Raw genomic sequence first — 21874 nt, 5'->3', positions numbered from 1 at the left:
GCCAGTAGGTTTAAAAACACACACACAAGAAAGAAAACCCCATTGTTTTTAGGGTGTAGTCTGCCTTTAAAGAAACAAAGGAAAAGTGCAATAGAAACAAAAAGATTTATCCGTGCCAGGATGCTCTTTGGTCCTTATTCAATTTACCGTGAAGGGCTTTGCAGGATATTGACCGTCTGCTGACCGCTTAAAGGAGTGCTTTGTCCCCCTAACTGAGATACCCACCGGGAAAGGTGCAGCGGGCACTTCCTGGTTATTTAAATCCCCTGCGTCACGCATGTGAATAGGACGCCGCAATGACAGTGCATCTGCAGCACATTGCACCAGGCTAGCCAACTTCTATTTACTAAGGAGAATCCATCATAGCAGGAGATTCACTAAGTGCCGATGCCGGGTATCGAACCCCCATCTGGCGCTGAATGCCGTTCAAGTCAATGGATCCCCTCCATAGTTTGCTGAAAACATGCATTTTTCTATTTTCCCTTGAAAAAAGTTGTTTCGACCCCATGCAAGCCCCCAAAAAATGGGAACTCTCCCATTTTCCTACCAAACTTTACTTTTTGGCCATTGTCTATAATAATAGAGGCTAGTTTTATAGCTGACATGTATGTAGTGCTGTACATAGAATCTTTCAGGCACAATCAGTACCTGTCTCTGAGTTTATACTGTAATGTTGGTGCCTGAGGCATTGGGAGATTACAATGACCCGCTCAAGGTCGCAAGGAGAAATGACGTTGCGATTCAAACCAGGTTCACCCACTTCAAAAGGACATCACCACTGGGCTACTTCTTCAGGATTTAATGTTCCCATTGCATAACTAGCATAGGAGTTTGTGTGACTCGGAAAAAGCCCCCAAGTATTTATGCTTTAGGTGAAAGTGTCAATAATGCCCTCGCTCACAGAACACCCAACCCAAGCTGAGTTCCAGACAGATCTACTTTCCCTGATTTTATTCTTGGGAGGTTGACATTCACGCCCTCTAGCAGCATAGACCTTAAGACAGGGGTGCTCAACTCCAATTCTCACGACCCACCCCAACAGGTTAGGTTTTAAGGATATCCCTGCTTCAGCACAGGTGGTTCAAGGAGTCCCAGCTTCAACACAGTTGGCTCATTTAGTCCCTGCTTCAGAACAGGTGATTCAATCAGTCCCAGCGTCAGCCCAGCCGACTCAATCAATGGCTGAGTCTTTGACTGAGCCACCGATTGAGCGTCCTGTGCTGAAGCTGAGATATCCATAAAACCTGACCTGTTGGGGGGTCTTGAGGAATGGAGTTGAGCAGTACTGAATTAAAAAATAAGTGGAAAATCTTTGCTCAAGCAGGAAATTAGTATTTTATTTGCCAACGCTGCCCCCCCCCACACTAATGTAACAAAATATTGAATCAGAGTGAAGTCTGCATATCAGTGTGTCGTGTTTAAACCCCGTTCCCTTATCTAGCAGCGGAACAAGTTAAAACTACTATTCAACTGGGAAACCATTCTTACAGATCGACCCTTTCCCCACCAAGAGCCAGCCACCTATTGCGTTCCTGCTCCCCGTCTGGCAGTGAAAGGGTTAAATCGTCATTGTTTTTATTACTTGGGAAACACCCTGAACAAGACCAGGTTTAAGTTCCCTACAACTCTCTGCCATCTCGTTTTTTGTTCCCCGTAGGATCACGATAACTCCTTCCCACGGTTGCTCTCTGCTCAGCGACTCAACCCACGATGGTGCTTCCTAGATGGTGAATTTGCCTTCCTGTCTGTCTGCTTGTCGTTCTATGACCAGCGCCGGCTGCTGTGTTTGCAGTGAAGTGGCGTCCAGCCTATACATGCAGACTTTTGTTTCCCTTTAGACCTACAGCAGCTCCTGATTCCATCAAATTCTGAGTTGGTTATCTTTCGAAGTTTCTCAGCTGCAAAACTAGGGTGAAAACAACACCAGAATTGTCCACCAATAGGATGTATTTAGTTTTCCGGCCACTTTTGCAGCTGGCAGACTTTGCAAACCTGATATACAATAACACAAAGAAAAATATCCCAAAAGACCCCCAAGAGTTAATAATCTTACCACTCTAACCATAAGCAGTGGACCTATATAAGTTAATTACAATATTAATACATAAGAATCAGGGACGAGTGTCCCATAAACACCTAGAACGTGGTATGAACTGCGATCTCTGTACATCTATTAGGACAGGGAACATCGAAACAAGTATCTTTTTAATGATTCCCCTCTCTAAAAAGAGAAATGGATGGAACCATTTTTACTATTTGTCCCCTTTCAGAAGATTGTGATTTGTGTAGATTGGTAAATAATTAAGTAGTGGCATGCCCCTGGTTTATATATTAATAAACTGTAGTGTTACCATCTAGACCAGGGGTCAAAACAGAGTGTTTATATCAGGATACACAATCAAGAAGCATTGTAGCAGTGTGTGAGGGGAGGAAGAGAGTTTGATGGTTCTAGGGCAGGAGTGGACAACTCCAGTCCTCAAGGGCCACCACCAGGCCATGTATTGGAGATATCCCTGCTTATGCAGAAGCAGGCATATCCTTAAAACCTGATCTGTTGGTAGCCCCTGAGGTCTGGAGTTGGCCACTCCTGCTCTAGAACCATTTAGAACTCTCTTCCTCCCCTCACACACTGCTACAATGCTTCTTGATTGTGTATCCTGATATACACATTCTGTTTAGAATTTGGGGAGAGGATTCCCATGCGTCTCTCAGTCAGGGGCACACACACCATGTAATGCATCTTAATTTACACAACTGATCTCAGATCACCATCTTGTCCTTTCACAGCTACCTCTGCTGACCGGTTCTATCGCATCGACAGATCTCAGGTAGGCGAGCATGATTCGGTCATGAAATTGGACGACTTCTCTAGCACTTTATTTTTCTTTGCCGGCACTATGAATGCTGGTGGGTGACCTTGATCCTGTTCTGTGCAGACCTGTCAAATCTCACAGATTTCCAGTGTCCCTTACTGATTTGAAGTCCGTCTCCCTGATTTTAGCATCATAGGCCCTTATTCTGTAAGGTGTGATGAGTGCAGATGCTGTGCTATCACGTGGAAAGCCCCATTGACTTTAATAGCACGTCATCTTCACTTATCACACCTTACAGAATAAGGGTCATAGACTTCAGTGGAGCCTCCTGTTAAAATTCAGTACTTTTCCATTAAAATACCGTTTTTGACCTGGAATCTCAGATTTCGGTTCTTGGAGGCTGATGTCACTGTTATTTTTCAATAAGACACCTTGTAGTAGGAAAAGATGGTGGTCTTGGGACATATGTGTACTACTATGTTATTTAGCTTTTGGAGGTACAAACATGATGGGTCAGAAGTCAATTCTAGTAAATCATGATGTCACTTTGCAGTGCAAGGTAATAAAATGATCATGTCATTATGTCACCTTAACTCCTTGTGTCATGCTGAATTAACCAAGGTGCAATATGAATCATCATACATCAATCCTGTTTTAACTACCGCTAACATGGAGTAGTAGTGTAATAACTTGTATTACTCCTTAGTGAATCTCTTCCGTCTTGTGCTACACCTTTTCCTCTTTAGATTACGCCATGCTTTCTGCTTCCTGCTTGCAATGGGATTGGCAAACTTGGTGATCAGTAACTACTTTTTCTTTGTACCTTTGTCACCTTGAATTGGGAAAGAGAGATGCACAAACATGTTGATCCCTTCATATTACTAGAGACATTATGTTGTTTTTGCGCATCAAATACAAGAGTCCATACCAGTCATTGGACGGCTAGTAATGGTGATCTCCGACCAACCCCATCTGTGTTCCTGTCCCCAGGAACATCTGCATTTTGTCACAGAGATTTCCCAAGACGAGATCTTTATCCTGGACCCTGAGACAGCTGGGACCCCTCAGGGGGGCACGGGGACAGGAATGCCAGATCTAGTGGTGGAGCAGCCCTCTGGGTGAGTGCATCTGGTAGGGGGCTGTTAAATGACCTGTTCTGCAGTCAGACAGGCCAAGTACCCAATGCAAAGATGTCTTTCTGGTCCATCTGTCAACTATGGTGTTTAAGAGACAAATCATATTCAGTCAAACAACATTTGGAAGTGGACAAGCTACAGCATAGAACATTAATAGACGCTTCTGCCCTCCTCCAACATGTCACTGGAGTTTCTCTCAGGTGAAGGAGCTAGGATGAGAAAGAACGTCAAGATCATTGTACAGTGCAGCATGTTCAGGTTCACGTGGGACAGAGATGTGCATTTTCCTTCCATGCACTGTTGTTTTAGATCTAAATCTAGAGTCTTGTGAGTAGAGTTTGAAGGGGTTATTCATTAAGCTGTGAAAGTGCCGATCAGGGAACTATCCTATGGATCGATGTTTTTTTTTTGTGTTAGTGCCCCAATTGTCACTATCGCAGTTTAATGAATAACCCCCTAAGTATGGTTTCTTTGTTTTGTTTTTTTACTATGTCTATAAAGTGTTTTACATGTAAAATAAAAGATTAATATATGTAGTAAACTGTTTATTTTTTCAGCAGACGGTGCCTGGGAAGTGAAGCACTTTAGATCTCATGAATCCTTCAGTAAAGAACAGGGGTTTATCTAAAACTGGGGGATTTTCCCTTGGCTAAATGTGGTACGATTAATTTGCCATGGTTCTGCAGCCAGGAGACTTCAGTAGAGATCTCCCAAAGCCTCTCCTGCCATGTATTGCCTTAGGGAACCGGGTGATCATAGTATATGCTATGTTAACTTCCTACATCCTACACCTCTCTTATTTACCATCAGGACGTCAGGCTGGTGGAACCCCACATGCCGGAAACGCATTGTGAGCGATAGCTGTGTGTCGGGAAAGATGACTTTGCAGCATGAGTTTGCCGAAAAATCACGGGATACCTCACCTTCCAGTCCTCTGCAGTAAGGCACCATATGCTTTTAAAGATGGTCTTGAATTCCAGTCACCTCCTTTTCTCCCATCCTCTTTCCCTTCCATTTTCCTCCTTCATATCTCCAGACCTCTCCCCTCCGTCTTTCTTACTAATTATTTTTTTGGCAACATTGCAGCCCTCTTAAATATAAAGGGGTTGGACGAAGTTCAATTCATAGTAATACCAAATCATTGTTTCCTATTACCTACAGAGTAGTAGTGTACGTAGGGTCTTATACGCCAACAATTCTATTCTCAAAAATCTAAACGTGTTAAGTACGAGGCACAGAGAGAAAAAGGCGCAGGTTGAATAATTGGCATTGCTAGATGTGTGAGCCTGACCAGTTCATTTTTATTTTTTTATTTTAAAATACTCTTGATTTCTTTAAGAAATGGGCAAACTGGTGAAATGTTTGAGCGAAGGCTGTTTGTCAACTACATATCAATAAAACTTATATGTGCATATTGGCGAAATGCAAGGTTGGCCGTACTTGGTAAAGTTACATACATTCCCCAGTTTTTTTGTCATGTATGCCCAGAATTCGCCTAGTTCACAGACTTATGCCAAGGCTTTGCCCGTCTAGAGAGAATTGTCTAGTGGTAATGTCACTGCCTCTTGAAGCTGGTAGGGCTGGTTAGAATGCCATGGTCTGCTCCCTGGGTCCTTGAGCACGTACCTGGAGAATAATGTCATCCTTGAAATCTTGTAAACATTTTTGCTTTCCTGGAATCGAGCACAGTACTGTACACCTACTTATTTTAATCCTGCCTTGAACCAATGGATGTATATGTACAGGCATACCCCGGTTTAAGGACACTCACTTTAAGTACACTCGCGAGTAAGGACACATCGCCCAATAGGCAAACGGCAGCTCACGCATGCGCCTGTCCGCACGTCCTGAACAGCAATACCGGCTCCCTACCTGCACCGAAGCTGTGCGCAAGCGGGGAGATTATTGAGCCTGTTACAAATGCGTTATTTACATCAGTTATGCACGTATATGATGATTGCAGTACAGTACATGCATCGATAAGTGGGAAAAGGTAGTGCTTCACTTTAAGTACATTTTCGCTTTACATACATGCTCCGGTCCCATTGCGTACGTTAATGCGGGGTATGCCTGTATATCTTTATTTATTTACAGTAGCACCCACAGTGTATTCAGTGCTTTACAAATACAATAAAATACAGGGAATTATAATACTGTAAGCGCAACAAAGTCAGACAATAGGAAAGGAAATCCCTGCCCCGAAGAGCTTACAATCTAAGTTAACATACAGAGACAGCAGGTTAATAGCCAGAGGGGTCAATCCCCTAGCCATTTAAAGTGTCCTACATTTGCCCTGGCAGCGAATGTGTCAATAATAGATTCTGGCTCTGATCCTCTCTCGCACACGTCCTCAGGGCACAGAGAAAATGAGATTGTAATTGCCGGCATGCAGGAGAAAATTAATTATACTTTCTGCTTTTTAATCAAGCGCGCGCTGTGTTAATTCGCTTTATTTCAGGTGGGATCTGATTAGTCATGTCGATGATGAGGAAAGGGACATGGTGGGGTGGGGGAAGGAGACCCCGCATCTGCCCACACCTGGAGGAAGCGGTGCTGCCTTCTATTAGCGAAGGAGAGAGGGTGTTCTCCTCTAGCACCGCTTAGTAAATATGGCCCTTAAAGATTTGTTATGCCACTATTTGTATATGTTGAAGAAAAGTCCTCCTTGGCGCTGGTCATGTGTTGAAAAGTGATGTGGAAACCACACAAATAAAAATGGTGTAAACCTTCTAAACAACTACTTAGAACAAAAACACCATGATAACACTAACTGAATTAGTATACCCAGTGATACTATCCAAAATATATAAATATAGAAACTCAGTGAAACCTTAAACCACTAGATGGATAAAATTTCACAACCAGTATTCAATATATAGTATTCAACTACCATGCATGAAGTGAAAGATTGCTGTAATGCAATGAAGTGGAACTGATGAATACTTAGCTCGACAGGGTAATGGATGGATGCCCATTGATGTAAATTTAGCCACATGTACAATGGAAGAGAAAGAAGAAAACCTCATGGTACAGTAACATATGGCAATTTAATCAAAATAAAACATAAAAATCGAACTTTTGGAATAACACTCACGAATTTGCAGTTAAAAATGCTCATGTAGATCAACAGCGGTCAGAAGTGGGGCTGTATTTTGGCCTTACGGTGGGTCATCGGGATGTTTGCAGAACTCCAATCTTTACATGTTACGCCGAGTTGCTTCACAGGGTGCAGAGGTCTCGGGCGCTCCCTGGTCGGCGTCTCCTCCCAGGCTCTGCCTCCTGTACGGGCAGGTCTGCGCAGCAAAGCGCGATGACGCGTGATGACACACCACAACGTGATGACGCGTTAGGCCCGCTTTGGATTTCTCTGCTCACCTCCGTACACTCGTTGTACTGACTGCGTCCCTTCTCCGATAATAGGCCACTGTTCCCAGCACCAAATCAGCTACCCTTCGCGTTTCACGAGACCTGCTCGCTTCCTCAGGGGAATTAAATAGATATGCCAAAGCAAAAGACAGACTTGTTGGGTATGTGACTTTATATTTTGCATTTCCAAACATCTGTCACATATTACGAGCACCAGTAATCTTCCTTTGACACAGGTATTCTTCTTTTCCCCTCTGATTTTACTCCTTTGGATTCTTGGCTCTTGACTAGAAATGAGCTAGTTTTTTGGGCGTATTTGGATCTGCAGCGGATCGGCCAGTTCCTTTGGATCTGCAGATCAATCTCAAAAAAGGGCTATTTGCGTTTTGCGGATTTTGTATTATTATTACAAATACACTCCAAGGATTCCGCAACCCGTGGACGGATTTGTAGAATCCAATCCGCGGATTCTTAAGACTCCGCCAACGGATTGACGAATTCGTGGATTGGATTCTACAAGTCCGACCATGGGTTGGATCCAATGGTAGTTTTTTGGTGAATCCGCACGGGCTAAAAAACGACCAAATCAGTTTGTGGATTTTACACCGCAAAACGGATTTTGGGGGGGGGGGGATGAAATACGAGAAAATCCGGGAAACGGATTTGGGCGGTTTTGCCCATCTCTACTCTTGACACCGGTGCATCAACAAATCCATAATTTGGGGAATATAGTATTTCTCTTTGGGTTACTTTTTATTTGCCAGTAAATATATAGGTGGAAGCCTAGGTTACTCATTACCATCATTCGGTTGATATATGGTAGATTCATTGCAGTTTGGGTTATCAGGAGTTGCAGGATGTGGTTCAATAGTCGAAAGGGCGTGAGCACGCACTCGTAAATTGAAGAAAAAGGGTCTTTATTGAGGTTACATATTCCTCCCTACGCGTTTCAGTCTCGGCTGGAACCGAAACGCGTAGGAGAAAAATGTAACCTCAATAAAAATACTTTTTCTTCAAGTTACGAGTGCCCGCTGTCTTTCTACTATTGAATCTATTCCAAAACAGGATCTAATACAGGACTAGATCCCCGACAGCATACTGTGCACCACTATTAGCCGTTCCAGTATAGTGAGTACTAGGAGTGCAAGCTCTTGCAAAACTTTTTTCGAGATGCAGGAAAAAACACCAAATCATTTTGGACACCAGGAACTATTTCTTAACTATTTACAGATTTTATTAAAGAGATACAAGCAGCATGTATACTCTCTTGATCGTAGGACCCTGGATGTCTTGCCTTTATAAGAGCTTTAGAGTTCTTCATCAAGAAGACAAAAGAATAATGTTCACCCACCAAGGGTACCCGAGTCCTTCTCAGCGAGGGCACCAACTTGACTTGTTAGGGCGGCTGTTCATGTGCGTCTCTACCAAGGAATGGATTAAGCGATTCTTTAATGGTCACAGGCAAGGCTTTATTTTCTTTCATTGGCCTTCCTCACCATGTATAACCCCAATAGGTGTCATTTAAATATACTTTGCATATCCTATTAACATTTAACTCAGGTGTGTTCCCTTTTGTACATCTTGTTTGAAGGTGGTTTTCAGAATGTAATATATATATATATATATATATATATATATATATATATATATATATATATAACATATCAGTTAGTGATTTTGGTAACATGACATGCTGTGCTCTGACTTGACAGAGCTTTGTGAATCTGGGCAATAGTGTTCCAAATCTGGCACAGCAGCACTACTTTTTAATCCACTTTGAGTGTGTATGTGATATATATAGTTGATAGGTCTCTGGCACTCCTGTAGGTAAGCAGTAGTAGGCTGGTGCATGTCCCATAGAAATAATAAAAGCATACATTACCATGAAGCGGCAAAGAGGCGACAGCACTCAGACAGTTTGAAGCAGTATTATGTATTAAACATATAGCACATAGCTCCAACGTTCTTCCCCCTGTGGGATGCTTTTATAAAAATGCTTTTATTTGTGCGAGCTTTCGAGATACACTGATCTCTTCTTCCGGCGATGTTACAATGAATGAAGCAAAAGGTAAACTTAAAAACAGTGTCTCTTGGAATGTTATCTGTGCTGTTCCTTCCCCCGGTGTGGATGTGTTTTATGGCTGGAGGTGTTAAATGGTTACTGAAAGCAAGTGAAGAAAGAGTGTGTATGTGTATCAGTGTGAATAAAAATGAATGGAGAGCCCACAGTATATATATGTATATATATATATCCAGTGTTCGACAAACCTATACATTTGCTCGCCCCGGGCGAGTGAATTTAACTCCCGGGCGAGTAAATATTGGCCCAAGCAGCACACGTTTGGTACTAGGTGGCGAGTAGATTTTTTTGTGTGGCGAGTAGATTTTTTGGTGATTTGTCAACCACTGTATATATCCCCCTCCCCCTTTTTTGTGGGATTTATTTCACCGGTGGCTAGGTTTGCTCACTTCTCTCGGGCTATATTTGACATTTGTTGGTTGGTTTACTTTAAAATAGTTTTTCTTTACCAGGTCTGGCTTCCCCCCCCCCCCCACTAGAGGAGGTTACAATAAAGCTGCACAAAAGGGCATGTTTCAGATGTCAAAGGCAGATAGAGGAAAGTAAATGAGGTTTTCTAGGTGGACTAAGATTTCTTTGCACGCATTCCAAGATGAAATCTGTGTTGACAGGGCTGAGATTGCCAGTCACGCACAGCTGAGCTGGAGAGATATTCTCCTGAATGTGCAACTAATCTCATATCCTTGGGGGTCACCTGGCCCTGCACTGCTCCCCTCCTCAATATATTCCTCACCTGCTGAGTGTGTGTCCTCTTGAGGCTGAAAGCTGATGGAATAATTCTGTTGGAGGCTTCACTGCTTGGTCACTGAGTGCTATAGGTTGATTGGTTCTCAACAGATAATCCACAGGGGTGCATGTGTTAAACTGGTTGTTTTCAAAGTATAGTAACACATCATGGTCTGGCAATTATTCATAGCTGCTCAGGTTGAAAAGGTCATTTTATGTTTCTCGAGTTCAACCTTTTGTTTAATACGATATGGGATAGATTACTGGATGTATTGGCCCGTTTAAAATGCCATCTCGACTCAAGTCAACGGTGATCAGACAGGACTGAAACAGCTTGTAATGTTTAAACCTGTTCAGCAGATCATTTCTCTGTCATAGGGGTGTGAACTTAATCCCGCGTTTTGGAGGTCTAGTTCTAAAATACCGAAGTGAAGTCCCTTGGTTTTGGTTTTAAATTGTGGGGAAAATGTGAATTTAATTAAATGACAGGCATGTAGTCGTGAGCGTTTTTTTTGCTTCATATGTGAGCATTTCAATATTTAATGTAGGTATTTATAAGTACACACAGAACAGTATACTGTATATAAAACTGGATTCAATATGTGTATATATAGCATGTCTTTATAAGTTAACATGCACAATTGATAAAAACTGGAATGTAATACTATCAACATGTCAATCCACTGGAGACCGTGCTCTCGTATCCCAAATACGTCTCTGTGTGTATATGTACAGTATATACATCACTGTGTGTGTGGGTGTGTATGTGTATATGTACAGTACATACATACAGAAAACCAGGCACTCACATATGTGTAGATACAGGTGGTAGTAGGGTGCAAACCGTCCTGGTGTCAGCAAGGCAGCACAACTGATGGAAGAAAACAGGACAGGCACTCCAAGATCCAAAGGTGAAATTTATTGCGGAATAAATTTCGCCTTTGGATCTTGGAGTGCCTGTCCTGTTTTCTTCTATCTGTAGCACCTGTCCCCCCTCCACCTCCCCCCCTGTATCAGAGATCTGGCTACTACATGGGGTGTTCTCTGGTGCTGTTAGCTCACCTGGGTCTTGCAGGAGGTCTGAGGGCTCCGCGGGTGGTGTATGGGAGCAGCAACAGGACAGGCTTTTCCTCCTTAGGGTGCAGCGCCTCCATCCCATGAGGATTCTGGCATAGGCAAGATTGCCCCCACAGGCAACTCTCGTCTCCAAATAACACATAGTGGGTACAACTGGATCTTTATTCATCCGATAGATAGTCATCCTCCACAGTCTCTGGAGCAGACCCCAGGGGCTTGAGGCCCCAAAAGCCCCTCCTCAGCTCCTTCACCCCCGGACGGGGCAAAGGGAATCACTACCACTCCCCTGGGGGAGGGAAGACACACACCAACAACCACAACACAATTTGGTGGAGTGCTTGCTTTTATACCCGGAGGCAAGGGCTTGTAACCCTGCCCCATAACAGGGCAGGTCCAGGTACTGACAGGCATCACACCATATACATGTGACCCAGTCAGTACCCTCCCCAGGTATGACACTTCCAACTGACGGTTAGGTCCTGCCCCGGGATATGGCAACATTGTACCCATCCAGGCTGCAACTGCAGGCTAGGCCCTGCGCAGGAGTTTAACCCCAACACTGCCTGTTCCTATGCGGACTTATAGTGTTGAGGCCAGTGGAAGGCTGTAGCCAGGGGGCACTAGGCTACATACCTCTACATCTATCTATCTATAGATATAGATATCTGTACCGTGTTAGCCGAGCTTAATAATCAAAAACAAATACTCAATACCGTTCTGTGGCTAACTAAATGCTTTTATTTGTGCGAGCTTTCGAGATACACTGATCTCTTCTTCGGGCGATGTTACAATGGATAAAGCAGGACATTTTTTACTTTAAAACAGGCTGGAATGTTATCTGTTGATGAAACCTATCCCTCCCCCTGTGCAGTATGTGACTTTCCTGTTTGTGATCATTTGTTGCCAATGTTCCCAGCAGTTTGAGCTGTAAATGGTAACAATAGATGTTACCTTAGTAATGCAAGGATACATTGTAGTTGCTGAGTTACACTGACCTAAGCAGCTGTTAGGCTACAGACATGGTGCCGCAGCCCGTGCGGAGACGCGCGGAGGCTGAGGAAAAGCGGGTGCTTTCCCTGGCCATAGTACTCGGGCCATGGGGGGCGTTCCTAGTGCCGTCACGGAGCTGGTCCGCCCTCATTGGGCAAACCGCTCACGTGACCGCCCTGTCGCGCGAAAAATCAGTTTGAACTGATTTCTCGCGCATCGCCCGCACGCCGCATGTATGAGTACACTGCCATAAGGCAGTCTGTTCGCTCCACATGCGGACGCGTCCGCGCAGTCTGAGGTACCAGACGCAGCCCAAGTCACACAATCAGGATTTATACAGATTTATAACAGGGGCACCAAGCGATTGCCAACTTAGGTAAGAATGTAGCATTATACATTGTCACATGCTTTACATATACAAATAAGAAGAGGGGGAAAAAGGGGAAAGTAATATTGCTGCTTTAAAAATACTCTGACGCCTGCCTTTTGCTGGAGTTTTAATTCCTTTAATCTGGGGTAGAAGATCAATGCATAATAAATAAGGGTCAGAGGCACAAACCATGTCCGTTCGGCTTCCCCATCGTGCGAATAGCCTTCTGTACTGTCCCTTCATGATTATGTCCCAATCGAATCCTCTTTTAAACCCAGCAGGTCAGTTTCTAAGGATATCCCTGCTTCAGCACAGGTGGCTCAATCAGTGCCTGATTGAGCCACCTGTGCTGAAGCAGGGATATCCTCAGAACCTGACCTGCTGCTGGCCCTTGAGGACTGGAGTCAGCCCCCCCCCGCCCCCCCCCACACTGCAGCGCCTCTTTGAATAATAACTTAGCCACTAGGTGGCACTGTAGCTACATGGACAAACACATACAGCAGATAACCTTTTTCTAGGAAAGCTGCAAGCTCCGCTAGCGAGCTCAGCACACACAGCCACGGAGAGCGTGGAACAAGAGAAGAATGACGCGCAACAAAAGCAAATAATACTTTTGTGAAATAAGAAAAAAAATGATGGACACTATCATAGGGTGCTATATCCGCAACCCCCCCCCCCCCCATTCCTTTGTAACCCTGTTGTAGTTTAATTGCTTGGCCAGGGAAACAGGATTACCGCCACGCCCTTTGTTCTCAGAACGCAACAGGCCCGGCCAATCAGGAATTATAACTCGCCTCGTGTTGCTGGCAGGGAAGGGGTTAAAGGGCCGACCTGTGCTGATTGTGTTCTTGCTATTTCTTATTCCTGTGAACCTTTTAGGGAGAATGAAAGTGTTGCAATCCTAAGCTCACGGTTCCGGGAGTCGCGTTGGTTTGGAGTCTCGCCGATTGTCGGCATCCGCGTCGGGTAAACGTCGGTGGGGTGTCACTGATAACACAAAATCAGTACATTTTCAATTAAAATGGCAGTTTTTGGTCCATAACCTCTAACCCAGAGACGCATAACTCCAGTCCTCAAGCCCCCCCCCCCCCCCCCCCAACAGGTCAGGTTTTCAGGATATACGTGCTTCAGCATAGGTGGCTCAATCAGTCCCTGCTTCAGCACAGGTGGCTCAATCAGTCCCTGCTTCCAGGGCCGCAGACAGCTTTCCCGGGGCCCAGAACTAACGTTTCCTCCGGGGCCCCCCACCCACGTGTCGGCGACCTTGCAAGAACCCCCCCTGTTTTCTCTTACACCCCTCTTCTCACACACCTCCCTCTCACCCCCCTTATCATCCTTTCCTCCCCCCTCTCTCTCATACACCCCCTCCCCATGTATTTTTCTCCCCTCCCTCCCCAATATACGCGCACACACAGTGACGCACACACACACACACACACACAGTGACGCACACACACACAGTGACGCACACACACACACACACAGTGACACACACACATACAGTGACACACACAGATGGAGACACAGACAGTGACAGACACACACACACAGACACACACAGACAGTGACAGACACACAGATACTGACACACACACACTGACACACACAGACAGACACACAGACAGACACACAGTGACACACACAATAAGCTCCCCTCCCCAAACACACACACAAAAATAAGGCCTCTCCCCCCTTGGGGTGGGTAAGGTGCCTGGGAGCTTGGTATATGGGGGGGCTGGGGCATGTGGGCTTACCTAGGGCCCTTGTGTGGGTCTGCTGGCTGCAGCATGGGCTGTACAAGGCAGAGACCAGCAGGCCCGCAGAGGCGTGGGGAGGGACAGATGGGCGGTGCCAAGGGAAGGGGAGGGCTCTGCAGTCCTCTGCAAGAGACAAGGGAGGGGGGCGGTGCTGAGGAAAGGGGAGGGCCCGGCTTGCCTGCAGGAGAGAAGGGAGGAGGGCGGTGCTGAGGAAAGGGGAGGGCCCGGCTTGCCTGCAGGAGAGAAGGGAGGAGGGCGGTGCTGAGGAAAGGGGAGGGCCCGGCTTGCCTGAGGAGGGAAGGGAGGGGGGCGGTGCTGAGGAAAGGGGAGGGCCCGGCTTGCCTGAGGAGGGAAGGGAGGGGGGCGGTGCTGAGGAAAGGGGAGGGCCCGGCTTGCCTGAGGAGGGAAGGGAGGGGGGCGGTGCTGAGGAAAGGGGAGGGCCCGGCTTGCCTGAGGAGGGAAGGGAGGGGGGCGGTGCTGAGGAAAGGGGAGGGCCCGGCTTGCCAGAGTGAGGGGGGCGGTGCTGAGGAAAGGGGAGGGCCCGGCTTGCCAGAGTGAGGGGGGCGGTGCTGAGGAAAGGGGAGGGCCCGGCTTGCCAGAGTGAGTGGGGCGGTGCTGAGGAAAGGGGAGGGCCCGGCTTGCCAGAGTGAGGGGGGCGGTGCTGAGGAAAGGGGAGGGCCCGGCTTGCCAGAGTGAGGGGGGCGGTGCTGAGGAAAGGGGAGGGCCCGGCTTGCCTGCAGGAGAGAAGGTAGGGGGGTGGCAGCCAGGAAAGGGGAGGACCCAGATTTGCCTTGCCAGAATGGAAACAGTAGTGTTGCCGACAGGGAGGCCGGGCCCCTTCACTGGGCGGGCCCGGAACAGCAATACCGGCTGTCCCGTCGGCTGCCCCCCCCCTGTAGGCTGCCCTCCCCCCCCCTGTAGGCTGCCCTGCCTGCTTCAGCACAGGTGGCTCAGTCTTCAACTGAGCCTCTGATTGAGCCACCTGTGCTGAAACTGGGATGTCCTGAAAACCTGACCTGTTGGGGGGACTTGAGGACTGGAGCTGAGCACCCCTGCTCTAACCCTACCTCAAATCCGCTTCCTGTCTAAGTTCCCTCAAGAATTGGGCTGTTTCCTACTTTAAACATGCGTGTAGCTGTAAACTGTAATGTAGCCCCTTTTTCCCCACCTTAAGTGAGATCATATAGCTACCGGTGTTTCTGGTGCGGGTGCATACCTGTGAGGTTGAACAGAAGGCCCTGAGAACTCCGCGATGGTATGGGGAGGCATCAGGACAGGCTCTCTGTGATGATCCCTAATAGCGCAGCGCCTCCAGCTGGTGAAGGTCCTGGTGTAGCCACGGTGGTCCTTACCGGCAACTCGTGTGGTTATACAGGCTACAACAGATGAATTCAACTGGATCTTTATTTGCTGCATACATATATTCATGACAGGCTCATTCCCTAAAGTTGTACCCTCCGGGCTTGAGGCCCTGCAGGCCCCTTCTCAGCTCCTTTACCCCCTGATGGGATAAAGGGTAAGTGATTCCACTCCACAGGGGGAGGGAAGAGAGCTCTGACTTCTGGGAGAGTGTCAGCTTATGTACCCCAGGGGAGGGGCTTGTAACCCTGTCCCATAACGGGGCAGGTCCGATACTGACAGGCATCACATCATGGGCATGTGACCCAGCCAGTGTCCTCCCCAAGGATGACACTCTCAGATTGTTGTTAGGCCAGCCCCTGGATACAGAAATAATGTATCCAGGCTGCAACAAGCTAGGCCTCCATGAGAGAGCTTATCCCCCACAGTGCCTGTGTCTAATATGACTTATACTGTTAGGGCCAAAGAAAAGATGATAGCCAGAGGACTAGGCTATAATTAAATAAACTCTCCCAATGTTGTGTCCTTGGAGAGTGACAAGGAGTGTTGTGTGGAAATGTGGTACTCCATCGCTATATGTTGATATGAAGTTCCCTGTAATATTCCCAATAGTAAATGTGATGAAATGTCCTAATTATATAAGAACTGTCTCGCCCTGTCCCTGGCAGTGAGGATGACTGCGTGAGATCTCTGTGAGTGCAGCATTTTCATTACTTGCTCCGACTGCCAGGACTGTTGGTTTCCATACAGTTTACATTAACAGCTCATTAACAAACCATTAACATCTCTCAGTTACAGTTTCACTGTCTCTGGGGTTTAAGTATTACGCTGAAGAAACAATTTTTTGCGGCTAAATTGACACCTGTAATGGCTGTTTATCAAAGTGCAACTACTGCAAACGTGGGGCAGAAAACACCACGGTACAAAAACAATTGCATTCGATTATACAAATGGACTGACACACACTCTCTCACACACACACACATACTCTCACACTCTCTCACACACACTCTCTCACACACACACTCTCACACACACACACACTCTCACACACACACACACTCTCACACACACACTCCCACACACACACACTCACACTCTCACCAGGGGCGTAGCTATAGCCCGCCCGGGCAGCCCGAACAAAGCCTGGGGGCCCTGCGCCCTAGGGCCGCCGATAAGGAGGAGAGCCGGGACATTTGGCCCAGCTGTGTAGCCGTCCGATCACTGAAGTCAGGGCCCCCTTCCTCCTTTAGTCCCCATAACAGCCGCGGTGACATCTTCAGTCAGTACTTACAGCACAGCATCAAAGCTGGATCGGGAGCTGTGAGCGGCGAGGGAGAGGGGGCTGGGGCGGAACTGAGGCAGAGAAGGTATGCTGTGTGTAATTGTGTGTCAGTTTGCTGTTTGTATTTGTGTGTCAGTTTGATGTGTGTGTATCAATTTTTTGTGTGTGTTTCAGTCTGTCAGTGTGTCAGTATGCTGTGTGAGTTTGTGTGTAAAATTTTCAGTTACACTTTGCTTTGTCAATGTGCTATTTGTGATTCAGTGTCTGTCAATGTGCTGTGTGTGATTCAGTGTCTGTCAGTGTGCTGTGTGTGATTCAGTGTCTGTCAGTGTACTACTGTGTGTGATTCAGTGTCTGTCAGTGTACTGCTGTGTGATTCAGTGTCTGTCAGTGTGCTGTGTGTGCTTCAGTGTCTGTCACTGTGCTGGGGGGTGGGTGTGGTGAAACTTGCCCCGGGTGCAAAAACACCAAGTTACTCCCCTGCACTTACGCATATTTACATTATCAGACGCCTCAACAGCAGCTTGGTCACACCTCCACTCCTCAGATGCACAATCAGAACCCCCCTCCGCTCCTCCCCCGCCCCCTGCTCCTCATCCTCCCAGTAAGACCCACCCCTCAGCCTAAGGGGGATATTGCAGTGTGCATGTGTGTAGGGTTATTTTTATTGTAGTGTGTGTCTGGTTATTGTAGTGTGTGTGTGTGTGTGTGGGGGGGGGGGGGGGTATCGTAGTGTGTGTAGGTGGTTATTATAACTTGTGTATTGTGGGGGGGGGATACTGTATTGTAGTGGGGAAATTGTATGTGTGTTTGTGGCCGGGGGGGGGGGGGAGGAGGGGGTTGTAAGTGTGTGTGGCAGGGTGGGAGGGGGAAATGAATGTGAGGAGGGGATTGAGGGAGCTGGATTGAGAGTGGAGGAGGGGGGCGGGTTTACTGAGTGATAGCAGAGGGGGGGATTGTGAGAGGAAAAGGGGGTAGTGAGGGAGGGGGTGTGAGAGGGGGAGAGAAATACATGAGGAGAGTGAGGAGGTGTAAAAGAGGGGGTGGGCTTACAGGGCCACCAACACGCCCGGGGGGCCCGATGGAAACTCCAGAATCTACAGAATATGTTCACTCATAATGGGGCCCTGAAAGAAATGTTGCCCGGGAGCCCGCACACGTCTAGCTACGCCACTGCCTCTCACACACACTCGCACACTCTTTTTCTGGTGGGATTGGAAAAGTAATTATATTATATTCCCAAGGCAAACCTGTTAGAATGCAGCAATTGTTTGAAAATGTATTTGGTGGGACCCATTGAAAATTAAAATATTATTCATTTTTCACAAGACATTAGAATAAGATTAAAAACATATTTAGTCATGTATGATGCTCGCTTATAGTGCCGGCGACGCGACGTGGCCCGAAAACAAATGCATTTCCGCCGCCGCCGCATGCGCTTATAGTAAGGGCGACAATGCGACGGAGCGACGGAGCCATCGCGAAAACTGGTAGCCGGCAAAATTTGATTTTTCAAGTGCTGTCGCCTCACGTGACGGCCCTTGAACCAATCAAATGGCCGGAAATGCGCGACGACGACGCCCGGCGATATATAACATTTGACCGGTGGCTACGGGTGACGTCACTCATCGTGTCGCTATCGACGGCACTATAGACGCAGCCTTAGGAAGCCAATCACAGTGATTAAAACATAATCAGGATTTTCTTCTGCCACGAGTGATTCATCATTTAAAGCAAACCCTATCGAAAAAAAGAAAAGGTTGTTTTTTCACATTAGCAGGACTGATGGTTGGTGTGTTCATGGCCTCATTCACAATAGAGGTTCTGTTCTCCTCCCTCCGCTTCTCATAGGACCAAAGTGAACTAATGGCATGGACTTCAAAACATGTTTGTCCGACAGCACTAGAAGTGCAATACGTCAGCCTTCATCTTTCCAATAGGGGTGCACAGGGAATGGGACCTCCCCTATACGCTGGTCCCTCGGAATCATGCAGAATGTCAGTATTTACTAACGCTCAAGTGCTGTGAACTATTGACATATTTTGTGTAATGGCAGTGACATGGTTAAAGGGCCAGCCATGGTTAAAGGGTCATATCTAGGAGATGTATCCCTTTTTACCCAAGGCTGACACCTAAAAGTATTTTTCAACCATGTGTCAAAGTTATTCTGTGAACACAGGGAGCTGAGACAGTGTGTTCAATAAGAGTTTGCTCAGCCAGAGTCCCTTCCCTCCCCTTATCTGTATTGGCTGTCTGATAAGGACAGTGTGGGCCAGGGATAAAGGAAACACTTGACTGACAAACACTCCCCTATTCAACGAAACCTAAGAAATTACACTTGTAATTAATTCGCCCCCCTTCCCCCTCTCCCAAATGAAAGCAGTCAAATCTTTGCTATTAACATGGTTTGATTTGTTTAGGGAAGCCAAGTCAATTCTTTACAAAAAAGGTTATTTCCTGGCCATGGGCTTGCAGCCAATTCCTCTGGTCCTCGGACCCCCTCCAAGATTTTCAGTTGTAGATCAATCTTGCTGTTTTGGCGTTCGTGTTTACAGTCTATCTGTACGTGTGTGGAGTGAAGTAGCACAGTATGCACTTGGTTATTAGAGTGATAGGTTCACTATGGATAATATATAGTATTATATTATGTAGTACATGTAAGAAGAGTAGGAAGATTGTCTTTCACATGTCAACGATTCTTTATTGAAATAGATTCACTGATCGTATAGTGCAGGAGTGGCCAACTCCAGTTCAAGGGCCACCAACAGTTCGTTGACTGAGCCTTTGATTGAGCCACCTGTGCTGAAGCAGGGATATCCTTAAAACCGGACTTGTTGGTGGCCCTTGAGGACTGGAATTGACCACTCCTGGTATAGCGGGTCAAGTTTGTATATTAAAGACTAAAGAAATATGAATAAAAACAGTTAATTATAATCTGCCAGGGTTTTAGTTCCTTGTTTATTAAAGAAAAAATCTGCACTAAACACGCAAAAATCTGCTGATGGAAAATGTGTGCGAAAATATAAATCCTCTCTATAACACGTGCGACAGTTCATTCAGAGCCCAAAGCATCACTTATTAAAGATTGTTTTATATATACATATAAATACTGTGCTTTAGATTACAGAACATAGTTACATAGTTACAATAAATGCAGAACAGTTTCTTAAAACAAAAGGATTAAAAAAAAACAGAATTCCCTATACGTTACCTATACGTTACCACACTCCATAAGTTCTTCCCAGAGAGGTCACTGGCGCAGAAAGATGAAAATTCATGTCGGACTCCAAACACACCTCTCTTGAATTCTTATTTTTCTAGGCAAACATGCCAACCTTTCTGCCCTGACCTTCTGCATTGACACACATAAAACTCAGCCCTGTCGTAAACTATCTAGAGCTGACCATTTTAGGACGTAGAATTTTTTTTAAGATGGAGTATATCTGCATGTTTTTTTTACAGGTCCCCAATCCAGCTTTATTCAGTGGTTAAGCTGCACACAATGTACATGTAGTATTACACCAGTTTTTGCAACAGGATATGGTAAATTTTGCATGTTAGTAGGAGCTATGTATTTTAAGCTATACAAAAATGCATACTTTACATATAGGGTTGCCAGGTGGCTTCTCCAAAAATACTGGATACCATGATGAAAGACGTGACTGTCAGGATCCGCCATTGCATCAGGCGTATTCCTGAAAGTCTGTCATCTCATGTTTCATTGCCTCAAACAAGATGGCTGACAATTGAGGATGTATTCCCTTTTCCTCTAGCCAGATGGCTATCAAGAGGAAGTAACCTCACACCCACACTGAAGCAACCGTGGCTATCTTGCTTCCTGGCAATTCCTGCCCTCAATGCCTGTAGAGGAAGTCAACCTCTGTTTGAGCTGGAATTGCTCACACCTGACTTTGCCCTTTTAAAAGACTGTTCCCTCACTCCTTGCACGTGCAAAGTAGTCTTATCCTTGTTCCTGCGTGCTGTATGGCTGTGTTTCAGTCCTGGTACTCCCTACCCCATCTGTTCCTGTCGGAATCCGTGTCTGCAGCTTTCAGTCTATACTCCCCATCTCTGGCTCTCGGGTCTGTCTCCTGGACAGCACAAGCAACGTACACAAACATAACAGCGACATGCACGCGCGCACACACCCCCCCCCTCTCCGCTCCATGCTGTTTCCTCCTCTCCTTGGCCCCTACCCCCAGATTCCTGACACCTCCTCCTGATTGGTTGCATTACCCAGCAGCAGCCAATGAGGATGGAGGAAGCTTCCCTGCCCCCTAGTAACAGCCCTACTCTCTCCCTGCTCTGGGATATCCTGTGGCCCCCAAGCCAGTCAGGTCACTGTCCAGGGAGGTAATACCAGACACATACATGTCCAGTGTTACCTCTATATTTTTACTGAACAGTGTGTCCAAATACAGGACAGTCCGGTTCAATACTGGACACCTGGGAAAAGGAGGGGAAGGTACAAAAACCATTAGTAAATAAATTATGAAAATAATTATAAAAAATTACTGATATCTTAATCAGTAATGAGACCTAATGGAGTCCTTGTCTGTAACATAAAAATCCAGTGCATCTCTCTTCTATCGAGTTTCTTAACACGACCCCCCCCCCCTCTAATATGGGGCGGGATGTGTTTGATACCCTTGAATCTAAACAATTGTGGTTTGCCCATGGGACAAGTGGCAGCATGTTTGGAAACCGAGTGATTAAGATCTCCTTTTTTTAATTAATATAAGGTGTTCCTGAATCTGTTGTTTGAGGAATCGTATAGTTCTTCCCACGTATTGCTCACCTCAGCCACAGGTCAGGAGATAAATAACAAACTAAGTTTCACAATAAATTACTGAATGCCGTAACTCTTGCCTGTGGCTGGAAGCGATACGAGCAGGTGCATGTGATGCAAAGATTG

At 46.3% G+C, this 21874-nt stretch overlaps 1 protein-coding gene across 13 annotated transcripts in view; it reads left to right on the top strand.

Annotated features, from left to right (window-relative positions):
* Positions 1 to 21874, top strand: part of DGKI (diacylglycerol kinase iota) — a 265197-nt gene that overhangs the window by 180680 nt on the left and 62643 nt on the right. For all 13 annotated transcript variants that reach the window (XM_075602606.1, XM_075602603.1, XM_075602602.1 and 10 more), the window contains 4 exons: positions 1658 to 1727; positions 2788 to 2828; positions 3804 to 3931; positions 4760 to 4888. In XM_075602606.1, the coding sequence (XP_075458721.1) occupies positions 1658 to 1727; positions 2788 to 2828; positions 3804 to 3931; positions 4760 to 4888 (368 nt within the window). The remainder of the gene's footprint in view (positions 1 to 1657; positions 1728 to 2787; positions 2829 to 3803; positions 3932 to 4759; positions 4889 to 21874) is intronic.

The sequence above is a fragment of the Ascaphus truei genome, chromosome 5, assembly GCF_040206685.1.
Source record: "Ascaphus truei isolate aAscTru1 chromosome 5, aAscTru1.hap1, whole genome shotgun sequence".
In the NCBI taxonomy this organism is placed as follows: Eukaryota; Metazoa; Chordata; class Amphibia; order Anura; family Ascaphidae; genus Ascaphus; species Ascaphus truei.
The sequence above is the reverse complement of the archived record's forward strand: the minus strand, read 5'-3'. Positions and strand labels throughout refer to the sequence as shown.